The 13854-nt window shown below is 36.4% G+C and overlaps 2 protein-coding genes across 3 annotated transcripts; one reads left to right on the plus strand and one right to left on the minus strand.

Moving 5' to 3' along the window:
* The first annotated feature begins 4390 nt into the window (after nucleotides 1–4390).
* LOC111470949 (gallate 1-beta-glucosyltransferase-like) lies at nucleotides 4391–6760 on the plus strand. Its single transcript, XM_023116610.1, has 2 exons — nucleotides 4391–5514; nucleotides 6228–6760. Exons 1-2 carry the CDS (start codon nucleotides 4534–4536, stop codon nucleotides 6696–6698), a joined length of 1452 nt encoding a protein of 483 aa, XP_022972378.1. The 5' UTR covers nucleotides 4391–4533; the 3' UTR covers nucleotides 6699–6760.
* Nucleotides 6761–7026: 266 nt separating this feature from the next.
* LOC111470951 (triacylglycerol lipase 1) lies at nucleotides 7027–12625 on the minus strand. Of its 2 annotated transcripts, none has more exons than XM_023116612.1 (10): nucleotides 12390–12625; nucleotides 11551–11661; nucleotides 10861–11001; nucleotides 10324–10434; nucleotides 9910–10053; nucleotides 9784–9824; nucleotides 9602–9678; nucleotides 9009–9104; nucleotides 7479–7790; nucleotides 7027–7288 (listed from the first exon to the last, which is right to left on the minus strand). In XM_023116612.1, exons 1-10 carry the CDS (start codon nucleotides 12564–12566, stop codon nucleotides 7104–7106), a joined length of 1395 nt encoding a protein of 464 aa, XP_022972380.1. In that variant the 5' UTR covers nucleotides 12567–12625; the 3' UTR covers nucleotides 7027–7103. The 2 variants fall into 2 exon arrangements, with proteins under 2 accessions (XP_022972380.1, XP_022972381.1); XM_023116613.1 differs by having other exon boundaries at nucleotides 7266–7314; nucleotides 12390–12624.
* Between the last annotated feature and the right edge of the window lie 1229 nt (nucleotides 12626–13854).

Consider the following 13854-nt stretch of genomic DNA (forward strand, 5'->3'; position numbering starts at 1 on the left):
TTCGGCTTCATGGTTATTACCGTGGTGTCTACACCCATATAGGAGTGTCTTACATTTAGCTTGAAATTTTTAGAGAATGTGGCTTCTTTCTTGGTTTCACTTTCACGACATGGAGTTGAACCATGATCGACCGTGATTGTGAGAATTGCCTATTCCTCGCTCCTTGAAATCCCTGTAAGCATCTAAAAAGAGAAGCAAGGAAATTGAGAGAATTAAATAAAGACTTATAAAACTACCTTTAAGAAAGAATACGCATTATCAAGCTCTATAGAGAGCAGTCGACTATCAGTATCAGATGGCCTGCTCTTCCGAAGGAAGCATCTAGAAATGACTTGTAATGGGCTTATGCGATGAAGATGATTTGTTCGGGAAAAGATTTGGTGCTTATGTCTATTTGTTTTTCGCCGCTTTGGGTTGTACTTGACTATTAATTAATTGGATCTTCAAGTAACGAATAGAGTACCCTCCTGTCGTCTTTAGACGAGAAACCCCAACGATCCATTTATAGGAAATGCTACAACTCATTGTTCCTCTTTTGCACCACAAACAGAAACTAAAGCAAGTGTTGGATTCAAAACTGGTGTTAAAGATTATAAATTGACTTATTATACTCTTGAATCAGGAGTTTACGGTTAATAGAGAAGAAATAGGTGATTGGGCTGCAAGGAATTTGTTCTACCTTCTTTCCATGAATTTCCGTTTCTTTCAGTTTCTTAATAAGAATGGGTGACGATATTCTGCCTAAATAGTAAACACATGGGCTTCTCCTTCTGTAAAGGATAATTTATCTTGTCTTGCTTTCTCGTAGTAGCTTTACCTTCGACTGATTGAACAAGGTTTCGTGGCTTCGGGCCTCTCTTTATTCTTTCACGAGGTAAATCAGACCCGGACTCTGGTTCTGACTCTAGATGCATAGGTCTGGACTCTTCTGCGAGGTACCAATTCTAGAGTGGAAGGCGCAGTAAGAAAGACAAGATAGTTCGATTAGTAGGTGAAGTTGAAGTGAAAAAGTTTGTTGCTGAACTAGACTTCGATGTTATTAGAAAACAAAGGACTTTTGTGAAGAGTTCCCCAAGTAACTCGTTAACCTTACAAGACTAGAATGAACTTCCTAACAACCTAGCCTCAAGTATTCTTATTATAAGCAGCTAATGAATTTACTTTCACTACTTGCTTCGCTCTCTCTCCCTAATTGAACAACAAGGTATTTTCATACCAGATTTGAACCGGTAATACGAGGATTTTGAGTCCTTTGCTTTACTAACTAAGCTATTGGGGAAGAAGCAAGCCGAACCTCTGATCAACCTGGAACAGATCAGCAACTACAGGTTTCCCTCGTCCTGTGAGGTTCAGTAGCTCAGCCATGAGACCGTAAAAAGGACAGAAGCAACGAGACTGAGTTCAATCAGTCAAGTTGTGGCAACGAGACTGAGTTCAATCAGTCAAATTACATAGGTTTAAACTTAGCGTTGGAAGGCTAAATATTAAATTGTTATCTTGGTGATTAGTGCAAGTTTAGGGTCCATGTTTAACAGTAGAGTTGTACAAGGGTTTTTATCCCTCACGTTTTTTTTTTCTCTCTCTCATTCATGCTCGTCTTTGTTCCATCACATAGCCAACCTAGATGTTGGCAGATACGTCGCCTTCATCAAGACATGTAGGACGTAGTCATTGCCAAGATTTGTATATAGTGAGCATAAATTTAAGCTCGTGGGTCATCATATTCATGCAGGACGTAGTCATTGCCATGATTTGTATATAGTGAACATAAATTTAAGCTCGTGGGTCATCATATTCTACAAACAACATGTGAGATCCCACTAGAGAGAGTGTAAAAATCTCTCTCTAGTAGACTCGTTTTAAAATCTTGAGAGGAAACCCAAAAGAGAAAGTCCAAATAAAACAATATCAGCTAATGGTGGGTTTAGACAGTTACAAATGGTATCAGAGCTAGACACTTGACACTGTGTCAGCAAGGACGCAGGACTCTAAGGAGAGGGTGGATTGTGAGATCCCACATCAGTTAGAGATGAGAACGAAACATGATGAGAAAAATTCTCACTAATAGACGTGTTTTAAAACCGTGAGGCTGACGACAATAAATTCAAACCATCAATCGAAAGATGAATAGCGTTTGGATTTATATGAATATTTTATTTGAGTTAGTGAGTATCATGTGTTTAATATCTGGAATGGAGTAGGTATGAGTTATGGCCACAAATGAGCCACACATCTCATCGACCACTTTCATCATATGTATTTCACAGTTTTCGTCCTTTCAAATTTCACCTTTATATAAGCAATCCCCAAAACAAAGCATGTTTTCAAAACGTTTTAAAAATTTTCTTAAATTAATTTTTTTTTAAATAGAAATGAAAAGTTATTGTTGAGGGTTGTTGGGAGTGAGTTCCACGTTCGCTCATTCAGGGACTGATCACGAGTTTATAATTGAGGAATACTATCATAGTACGAGGCCTTCTGCGAAGCTCACAAAGCCATGAGAGCTTATGCTAAAAGTGGACAATATCATACCATTGTAGAGAGAGTTTGGTTTTTTAATTTCTATAATCAAAAGCTTTAATTTAACAGTATTTTTATATAAATAAATATTAGAAAAAAATGATAGACCGGAAACATCTCAATTATGTAATATAAAATTTAAAAAAAAATGAATTTCATTTATTTTTGGATGGTTAAAAAATTTGAATTATTTATTTATTTTAATGTTACATTTACACGAAGACTAATTATGGTCATAAAATATGAACATTACATTTATTTACTTTAATATTACATTTACCGATCACTAATTATGGTCATAAAATATGAATATTACAACCTTTAAAATATATCCCAGAAGATCAAGAGTTTTATTTTAAGGTTATATAAGGTCATATATGTTGTCTTTCTAATATAAACTTAGAAAATGTAGTAAAAAAACGGATGGTACTTTCTTTTAATTAAATGTTAAATTTCTTTGTAATTATATGTAGTTTAAGTTGTCTGCTTAAAATTATTTAAATTTAACATGATCGATTTTGTTTGTGGAGTGATTTAAATCTCAAAGAAGTTTTACGAGAGTTGTTAGATTCAATTGGCTAAGATTATTATATCAAAAATAAATTTAATATTATTTGGAAACTGGAGCGAGAAGTTTTGCTTTAAGAATATTATAAAATGTTTTGTATCAATCAACCAATACATGAGGGTGTAGCTCATATAGTAGAGCGCTTGCTTCGCATGTGAGAGGCACAGGGTTTGATTGTGGAATGTGGAGATATGTTCTGCTTTAGCTTGTACCGCCGTCAACCTCGCTCTTGTTAGGTGTTAGGGAGAGGTTTCCACACCCTTGAGTCCACCGCTAGCATTGCCAGGTATTATCAATGCTCAGATGTCATTCCTATGTCCAAACATAGACACATCATTTTATCTCCACACTTTTGTCTTTATACAAAAACATCTTTTTCGAGGCATTGAGAAGTAAAACTTAGATTTGTATACTCAATCCGTCAATTCGAACCGCTCAACCGGCATAAAATGATTTAATTATCATTTTAAAGATTAATGGCTCAGTTTTACTTCTATAATTATTAAAGAACACAAAAAATAAAAGAGAGAAGACGGCATGAAAAATATGTATGGTAACACCCCGATGGTTAACTCCACATTGGTTAACATAACTTGTAACTCATTTTCTTGTCGTTAGTCTGGACCCTCAAAGTCCTATTGTGAGATCTCACATCGGTTGGAGAGTAGAACGAAGCATTTCTTATAAGAGTATAGAAACCTCTCTCTAGTAAATGTGTTTAAAAACCATGAGACTGACGACAATACATGACGAACAAAAACGAACAATATCTATCAGAGGTAAACTTGGGCTGTTACGTGACAATCGAAATGATACTGATGCTGAGGCTGTAAATTTTGCCATTTGTTAGCATCCTATGGAACTTTGGATAAGATTTGACATTTCCAATATATTTTTACCATCACAAAAGGGTTTGTATTGCTCTTTGTTCTTTCCAATTCTTTGTTTTTTTTTGCTCTTGTCCTTATGCCTTTGGTTTCCCCATCATACTTTTCTTTCATCAACCTTATCTTCAATCGAACGCTTTGTTTTTGTTCATTCATTTGGAAGAAATCAAGAAACGGTATTCCAAAAAAACGACGATTAATCAAAATTTATAGTCTTATCTATCAAGCTACATATTCAAATCAACTACGTGAGTGGTAGAGAGAAATTTAGTGATGCTCGTTTGTGTTTTATCTAGATGACCTTATCGTTTTCTCTGATTTAATATAAACAAGTGTGATCCTTGCTCATGCGTTATTAGGATGTTAACAGAAGATATCAGATGTGTATAGGGATGAAGAGGAAGCTCCCGTGACTCAAAGTGGGTAGATTTTTTTGAATGATTTCAAATGTTCGAAAGTAAAAACACGAGAATTTATGTCTAGACAATTTAGGTGTGATCGTTGATCGGCACTTTCTCGTTATATAAGTGCAACCCATCAATCATTCCACCCTCCAACATGACTTCCATGGATTCCCTCCCCCATGTCTTCCTCGTCAGCTTCCCCGGCCAAGGCCACATCAACCCCATGCTCCGCCTCGGCAAAAAACTAGCTGCCACCGGCCTTCTCGTCACGTTCTCCACCACCGCCAACGCCGGTTGCAGAATGAAAAACGCCGGTAGCATCTCCGACAACCCAACGCCTCTTGGCAATGGCTTCCTCCGCTTTGAATTCTTCGACGACGGCCTCACCGACACCAGCCCCGCCATCTCCTTCGACCAATACATGCCGCAGCTCCGGCGACTAGGCGAAATTTCACTTCTCCAAATCTTGAAAAACCAAACCAAAGAAAACCGACCGGTCGCCTGCGTTATTGGCAACCCTTTTGTGCCTTGGGTGTGTAACGTGGCCGACCACCTCGGAATCTCCTCCGCCGTCTTATGGGTCCAATCATTGGCTGTGTTATCCATTTATTATCACCATTTTCATGGCTCTGTCCCCTTCCCATCGGAAACCCAACCAAATCTCGACATTCAGCTGCCTTGTTTGCCGCTTTTGAAGTACGATGAAATCCCAAGCTTCTTGCTTCCCAACGACATTTATCATACAATTGGAAAGACCATTTTGGATCAATTTTTGTACCTCTCGAACCCCTTCTGTATATTGATCGACACTTTCGAAGAGCTCGAGGCTGAGATCGTTGAATACATGTCGAAAATTTTTCCCATTAAGACGGTGGGGCCGTTGTTCAAGAATTGTAATGAAATCAAAACTAGTATTTCTGGTGATTTCTTGAGAATTGATGAGTGTATGGAGTGGCTCGACTCGAAGCCAAAAGGGTCGGTGGTTTACGTGTCGTTTGGAAGCCTGGTGTATTTGAAACAAGAACAGGTTGATGAGATTGCTTATGGACTCTTGAATTCTGGGTTTTGTTTCTTGTGGGTTTTGAAACCTCCGGCTCCAAATCTTGAGGTCAGGTGCCATGTCCTTCCCAAAGAGGTTCGTAAAATTTTCTATAGTGGTCACATCAACTAATTAAGGGGTTGATTATAGGTTTATGAGTAAGGAATACATCTCTATTCATATGAAGTCTTCGGGAAAGCCAAAAGTAAAGTCATGAAAGCTTATGCTCAAAGTGGATAATATTATATCATTTGTGGGGGTCGTGATTCCTAACATGGTATCAAAGTCATGCTCTTAACTTAGTCATGTCAATAAAATCCTCAAATGTCGAACAAAGAAGTTGGGAGTCTCGAAAGTATAATCAAAACTTACTCAAGTGTCAAACAAATGTTATACTTTGTTTGAGGGCTCTAGAGAAAGGATTTGAATCTCGATTAAGTGAAAGTTGTTCAGGGCTACATAGACCTGAAAGGAGACTCCATGATGTACTTTGTTCGCGGAAAATTGTTAAGGATCATTAAAAAGAGGAGTCTTACATCCGCTAATTAAAAGATGATCATAGGTTTTAAGGAATACATTCTCCATTAGTATGAGACCTTTTGGGTAAAGCCGAAAACAAAGCCAAAAGAGTTTAGGTTCAAAATGAACGATATCACACTATTATGGAGAGTCATGATTCCTAACACAAACATCACCCTAGACCCAACAAAAAAAAAAAAAAAAAAAAAAACACCAAAACAAACAAAAATTAAACCAATAGATTACCATGAATTCAATTTTTATTCATATTGTTTCTTGTTCTATTATAGTTCATGGAAGAGGCCGGCGAGAGAGGGAAGGTGGTTCAATGGAGTCCACAAGAACGAGTACTATCACACCCATCGGTGGCATGTTTCATGACGCATTGTGGATGGAACTCGTCCGTGGAGGCGATAAGCTCCGGCGTGCCGGTGGTGGCGTTTCCGCAGTGGGGGGATCAGCTCACCAACGCCAAGTGTCTCGTCGATGTCTTCGGCGTCGGTCTCCGCCTGTCTCGTGGAGTCGGAGAAGACAGAGTAATCAAAAGAGATGAGATTGAGAAGTGCCTGAGAGAAGCCATGGTAGGACCCAAGGCGGTGGAGATAAAACAGAAGGCTGTGGAGCGGCAAATGGCGGCGGAGAAGGCGGTGGCTGAAGGTGGGTCCTCCGACAGAAATTTCAAACACTTCATTGATGAGATTAGGAAACGGTCTATTGGTTGTGGTGAGAGATTCCATGTCACTTGTCCCTCTACTACCTAGAAAATTACGAACTTCAAGCATCATGTGTTTTTGATTTTTTTCTTTTGTTTTTAATATATATATATATCTATATCTCGTTAAATTATGTTCATAATAACTCATAATTTAGGAGTTTATTCTCAATCTAAACGATGCTTATTTAAATCGTATATCTTTATTTAAAAAAAAAAATAGTAAGGAAGACAAGATTTATGTGATTAAATAAAGCTGCACTTTAACACGTTTGAGTTTTAATACATATAAAGAAAAACAAGTGAATTTGAGTTATAATTTAGAGGACAAGCATCAATGAGACAAAAGAAACTCAAGAACAATGCACTTTTCTTGGTTACAAAATATTGTCTCGCTAGACAATCCACATTGATGTAATGAAAGTGAGGGACCTACAACAATCATAAAACGTCCTTAATAATCGACCCATTTGCCAAGTAGAGTTTTTCGAAATCTTCCATCTTTGCCTTCAATGACATCAGAAAACGATTTATAAACCTTATTATGGTCATCCCTCATTGGTCCGCGGATTCCCTTATCAAGAAGTGTATCCACGTTTCCCCAAGAAGGATTTCGACCGCTATCTCCATACTCGATGCCTGCATGTGGAGGCCTTAGTTGGCCACTACCGGGCTGACAATTAAATCATTTTCTTTAATTTTCTTTTTCTTGAGTTTGTAAAAAGTTCAAGAACTAATACATAAATACAACATTTAACTCCCCATACATCAACACATATTTACAATGAATAACATTAACCAGAACTAATTTTTGTATTTTACAAACTACCTGACTTTCCGAAGGATTTCAAGAATTTGATCATAGGATCATACACATCTTCCTTCGCTTTCATGCTCAAAATGAAGTCCACATGGCCATAATTTTCAAGGTAAACCAATTCTGGTACCGACTTCAGCTCCTTGATCGTATGCTGCAGATCTGTCCAATCCGACAACTCGTCGCTGCCCCCGTACGCCATCCACAGTGGCAAGGACTTAGGAATATGGCTGAGATCAAATGCAGGAGGCTTCCTTTGACCGTAGACTCTCAGATTCTTAAACAATCCATAGTCATACCTGGAAAAAGTACCCTTGCGGATCACTGGTAAAAGAAAAGGAATGCAGTAAAATCAGCCATGTCGAACAGCTTCCCATTCCCCCCCAAGAGGAGAAAAACATACTCCAAACCAAGTTATTGATTTGTAATCTATAACACTTCTTCAAACCAGTAATTCAATTTCAGTGAGGATACTAGTGATGGTTTAGGATCAGTTTTTCTTTTAAGGAGAAGTTTTTGTTGAGGATTGGTCCTCAAAACATACTCCATTGGTACGAGACCTATTGGGGAAACCCAAAGCAAAGCCATAAGAATTTATGCTCAAAGTGAACAATATTATACCATCGTGGAGAGTTGTGATTCCTAACAGTTTTGTCAGTTCGGTAATACGGCAGTTAGAGACAAATAGCACTATCTCCAAATCTTTGAAATGGACGTCAGAATACATTCTTGCTTAATTCTTCTTCTTTCAAATTCTATCGTATCAACAGATTTAACAACAGAAAAACTGATCCTAAATCATTAATAATGTTCTCACTTTATTACGATACGACAAAGATGACTCGCGTTAGAAAACAGCTTGGAATAATAACCGAAGTTTGGTGTAATGGCTCAAGTCCAACGCTAGCAGATATTGTCCTCTTTGGGCTTTCCCTTTCGGGCTTCCCCTCAAGGTTTTTAAAACGCGTCTGCTATGGAGAGGTTTCCACACTCTTATAAAAGGTGTTTCGTTCTCCTCCCAATCTCACATTTGGTCATGTTGTTTGCACCTAGCAAACGTGAAACGAAATAAGAAGATTTAAAAAGTCAAGCAAAAATTGGAGCTTTGATTTAAAGGAACAGGGGAAGGGTGGAAAGGGAAGGTAGTAGAAATTCAATCAAGGATGGGAGGATCCTCGGGCTTTTATAAGGGGATGATGATTCTGGAATTTCTTGAGCAGCTGGAGGGGTGGTTTAATTAGAGACAAAGTTGATGAAAACTGGAAAGCGAGGGATTTATTGGAGATGAAAAGTCGCTCAGGAAAGAGATTAAAGAGCATATGGAAATCCCTTTATGGAGTAGTCTCACGGGAACACTAAAAGTAACTTCCCAAGAGTAGTCTCACAAAGTTTCACAATCAAATGTTTTAAGGATCTATATTAGACTTCACAAGGGACCACTAAAAGTAACTTCCCAACAGATGTGCAAGTGAAAAACTTATAGATTCATCGAAGTCTTAGTATAATAGAACATGAAGCTAAAGAGGATACTGCAGAGCGTACTTTGGAAAAGATGGTGCAAGTTTTTTGCTGATGATGGATGTGGTTCGTATTCGAAAAATAAGTCGAACCGTGAACCATTAAGGCAACAATTTTCACCTGCCACATTATAAGAAGGCCTTGTTAGAAAATTTAACGTCTGCAATTGAATAGATTGAACATTCAAATTTGATATTTTCCTATAAAGAACAAAGCAACATTTTGTAGTCTTTCCAATCAAAAACTCATTATCGAGTTTCTTTTCTAGTTGTGACCCAAATTTTTTCGACAACAAAAAGAAACATGACAATCCTGACATCAATAATCATTGAATCATGACATTTTTTTAAGTACCATAATTGAAATTTTCCCATCCAAGGGCATTTAAATTCTGAAAAAGATGTATATAAAGTTAAGTTCAACAAAATGGATGAAAATGCAGATATGCATGAGAGTAAAAAATGGAAGCTTAGCTAGTAGGTAGTCCATTTCTTGAATTGCTAGACAATTTACTAAATAATCAAAAAGTAGCAAGAATTTCCTATCTGGATTGGAAGCCAAACAGAAGGAAAATAAGAAAAGAGAAAGAAACATGATGTGCTTTGCATTTAGAGAACCTGTTATTGAACTTAGAACATTGATGCAGTTAACGAGCCGATCACAAAGATCATCTAAAAGGGCTGTTCCCCAATCGCTGAAGTAGGGAACAAAAGATAGACATTAGTGTTATGAATTATACTGAAGCTAAAAAATGCAACCAATTGCAAAATCAAAATTGGACATAGCATAGGATGACAACCTTTTAAAGTTGAGTTCATGAAATCCCGCGGCAAGAATTATCTGCCGAGAAAAATATAGGAACAAGCTTATTACCAGTAATAATACATTTAACAATGCTAATTACACAATAACAAGCCAGGAATACCGTATCAAGATGTGTGTCAACCATTAGACGTACTAATGGAGCAGTGATATGCTCCAAGTACGATATGGGACTTAAAAGAGCAGCTGCTTCAACTTTCTTGGCTATGTCTGGCTGGGTAAGAGCAGCAAAAGACATAATTGTTCCCTGCGAAAAAAGACAAAAGATGGCACAAAAGCAACGATAAAAGATTTCAGATAAAGAATGTTAAGAATCACGACTCTCCACAATGGTATGATACTATCCACTTTGAGCATAAGCTCTCGTTGCTTTGCTTTGGGCTTCCCCAAATGGCCTCATACCAATGGAGACGTATTCCTCACTATAAACCCATGATCATTCCCTAAATTAGCTCAACTTGGGACTCCCTCCCAACAATCCTCAACAAAGAATCTTATAAAAGAGGGTATATGAGACCTGTGAGTGCCCAACAACATAAATTTTCCTCTTTGTCAATGGATTTATGTAGTCAATCATGCCTGCAAGATCATACAAAGCCAACTCTTCCCAACTCCAATCCCAAAACTCCTACAATCAGAATATGCTAGAGTCAAAGACATAGCCAGAAACTAAACATGTTCAACTTATGTTAAAATTACTGTCAATATAGTGCAGAGGTTCGACACAAAATAGGTTTTAGCAAATGAACACAGTTAGCATGAAACAAATAGTTCTTAAATATAATCTGTCATGTAACTGCAAAACTCCGAAAAAACTCACTCAAATTTGTTTGAACCTCCAAAATTAACTGTATGACACTCTCCACCTCAACACATAGATCAACACATTTAGCATGGATGAGCAGCAGCATGTTTGTATGTTATATAACTTTCTAGATACATCCAATATACACATAATACAATGAAGAAATTTTCTATTAATACATTCTAACTCTGCATTTAATTAGCATCTTACCCACCTTAGGCATATTATAATCAAGTAATCTATAAGTACCTTCTCATCCTCTGATAGGGATGTATGCCCGTGACTCCACCGAGTTCCACGCACATTTCCTATCCACACATCAAATCCATTATCTGCAAGGATAAATCCTAAAGATTCTGTTGCAGAATTCAAGAACCATGCATCGCCACCCTGCACGAGCACCAGTTCAGGCAATGAAAGAAATAAAAAGCTAGTAGTTGGAACTCCTATCTGTAAGAATGATCCCAGTCTACAGATTATTCAAAATTCACAATCCATGTTTCAAAATGCTTTGAAATGTGCAGCAAACAGAAGGGAGAAGAATAACAAGGAAAAAAAAGAAAAACAAAGATACAGAGAAAGACAGAAGTATAAGATACTTTCTTGGCTAAAAATTTTCCTGGAGCCTTTATGTCATTCATCTTACGATACCATTCTTTAAGCGAACTCGAAGGCATGTTTGAACAATTGGACTGTAGAAGTTTAAGGTTAATACTGACCTAAAAGAAAACCATAATTACTTTTTCTTGAAAACTAATCATCTAACTGGAATTTGTAGAAATGATGCAGTTGAAAATTTCAAAGAAACGAGATAAGTCTCAATCGTATAATCAAAATATCAGGCAACCTTGAAAACTTTCGAACTATCGCTGATAGGGTTGAACCATAAAGAGTAAAGTAATTTTACAAATACAGTTGCAAAACTGTAGGAAGACTCACCATGAACAGTCCATGGAGTAGCAAAATTGGAGGGCCCTTTTGCTTTTCCAAATCTCCATCGCATGAAGATACACGTTGAAGACCCAATAAAAATCCATCCTTCGTTTGTATCTAAGAAATTTATAACAAAATCACGTCCGTCAGTAATGCACAACCGTAATTAAGTACGCCACTAAAACCACAATTCATCATCCCGGTCTGCAATAATGAATAGCATTCCTCAGAATTCAAGAGAGTGATAAAAAGAAGATACTATTTAAAGATACATATGTATACGCTGTCTTGAACATGATTCTCCGGTATGATATTATCCACTTTGAGCATAAGTTCCCATGGTTTTGCTTTGGTCTTCCCCAAAAGGCCTCATACCAAGTATTTCTTGATTATAAACTCATGATCGTTCACTTTCATCATCCAATATATGCTACAAATGCTTGAGCCTCCGAATAGCTAATGAAAATTTGATAAAATCAAGCCAATACGGTCATTTTCCTTCGCGTATTATCTCTGTACTCATACTTTCCATCATGAACACAAAGAAGAATACAAACGCATCGGACTATCCAGAAACTCGACAGAAACAAATCAAACCAGAACGGACATCGAATCTAAGAATTAAATTAAAAATCATTCCATCATTCGCACCTCAGGAGAGAGAGAGAGAGAAAAAAAAACTCTCAAACAAGAAGCATTAGAGCCAATTAGTTGACTAAATCCACTCCAGTTTCACCAGTCAAAACAGAGCAATGAACACTAACATCCACAAACAATTCCTAATCCACTACTTCCACTAGCCAATCAACCAAAAAATCAGAACCGAGATGAGAGAAGCACAGTACCTGATGCTCCGCGCAAGGATAGCCAGCAGGTTGAACAAGTTGAGAGCACAAGGACTTCTGGTCAGACAGAGCGCGAGGGAGAATCGAGTACTCAAGGGAACGATAAGAGGAATCATTGGCAGAATGGAGAGCAAAGAAGCAAAGAAGAAATACCATAGCCATCAATGGCTTCGCCATCTTCAGGAACAAGATTGACCATCAAAGTAACAGCGAGCCAAATTAGACGCGAACTTGTAAGACTGGCCGTTCATTATATATATATATATATATTATCTGGGGAAAGAGGAAACAAGAAGATACCCTTCCTTCCACACATCGAGTCCGTTGGTGGTTGCGCCCACGCGCTCACGCGCAACTGGAAGCGCGTGTAGGTTATTCCTTGCTTGAGAAGGGCACGATTTTAATTTGGAAAAAACGTGTTTCCTAATCAAAAATCTCTTTAGGAATTAAAAAAAAAACATTACAGCAGAAAATCCAAATTTATATCCATTAATGGAACAAATTTTGGAAGGAACATAAATTATTATTTGAGCCATAAATTGATATTTTTTTGGGAAATAATAATTTAATTTAGATAATTTAAAGCCAATTTTAAATTAAATAATAATCTTATTGGATAATATCAAGCCAATATTAAACAAAATAATAATTCTATGGGCCAATATTAAACAAAATAAGAACTCTAGGGGCCAATATGAGTAATTTTGAGCCAACATTAAATAAAATAATAATTTTATGGGGTGATTTTGAGCCAATATTAAATAAAATAATAATTTCATGGGGGTAATTTTAAACCAAACCAATTTTAAATAAAATAAGTAGGATGATTTTGAGCTAAATTTGAATAAATTAAGTAAAAATAACTAATATTGTACGGCAAATCAATTATAGGTATTCTACCTGATTTAACAACAACTACCCAATATTCGGAAATCCTTTTCCTAAACCCATACTCAACATTCGGATCAATCGCTTATTCTTCCGTCTCTCATATGGGTTTCATGGATTTATTGTTCGAACAAGTTACCTTATTGGTCTGGAAATATACATATCCGTATATTTCCCTTCTTTGATTTAGAACTAATTTCGAATAAAATAAGTAAAAATAATTATAAATCTTTATTAATATATATATATACGTAATTTAATAAAATTAATGTTTTTTTATTATAAGAATAATAAAAAAAAAATTATATATAATTTTTATATATATTAATAAAAAATTTAGTTATTTTTACTTATTTTATTCAAAATCATCCCCTCTCTCTCTCTGTATGTATAAATGATTTTTATTTAGAAATTAATATTCTCGGGATAAAAATACATTAGATCCAAGTGATTTCAACCTAATTTTAAATAAAATGAGTAATTTTTTTTTAAAGTATCTCTAAAATTAATATTCTCATAATAAAAAAAAAACTATATATATATATATATATATATGGATGATCTTTATCTAAAAATT

Source organism: Cucurbita maxima, unplaced genomic scaffold (genome assembly GCF_002738345.1).
Source record: "Cucurbita maxima cultivar Rimu unplaced genomic scaffold, Cmax_1.0 Cma_Scf00048, whole genome shotgun sequence".
Lineage (NCBI taxonomy): Eukaryota > Viridiplantae > Streptophyta > Magnoliopsida > Cucurbitales > Cucurbitaceae > Cucurbita > Cucurbita maxima.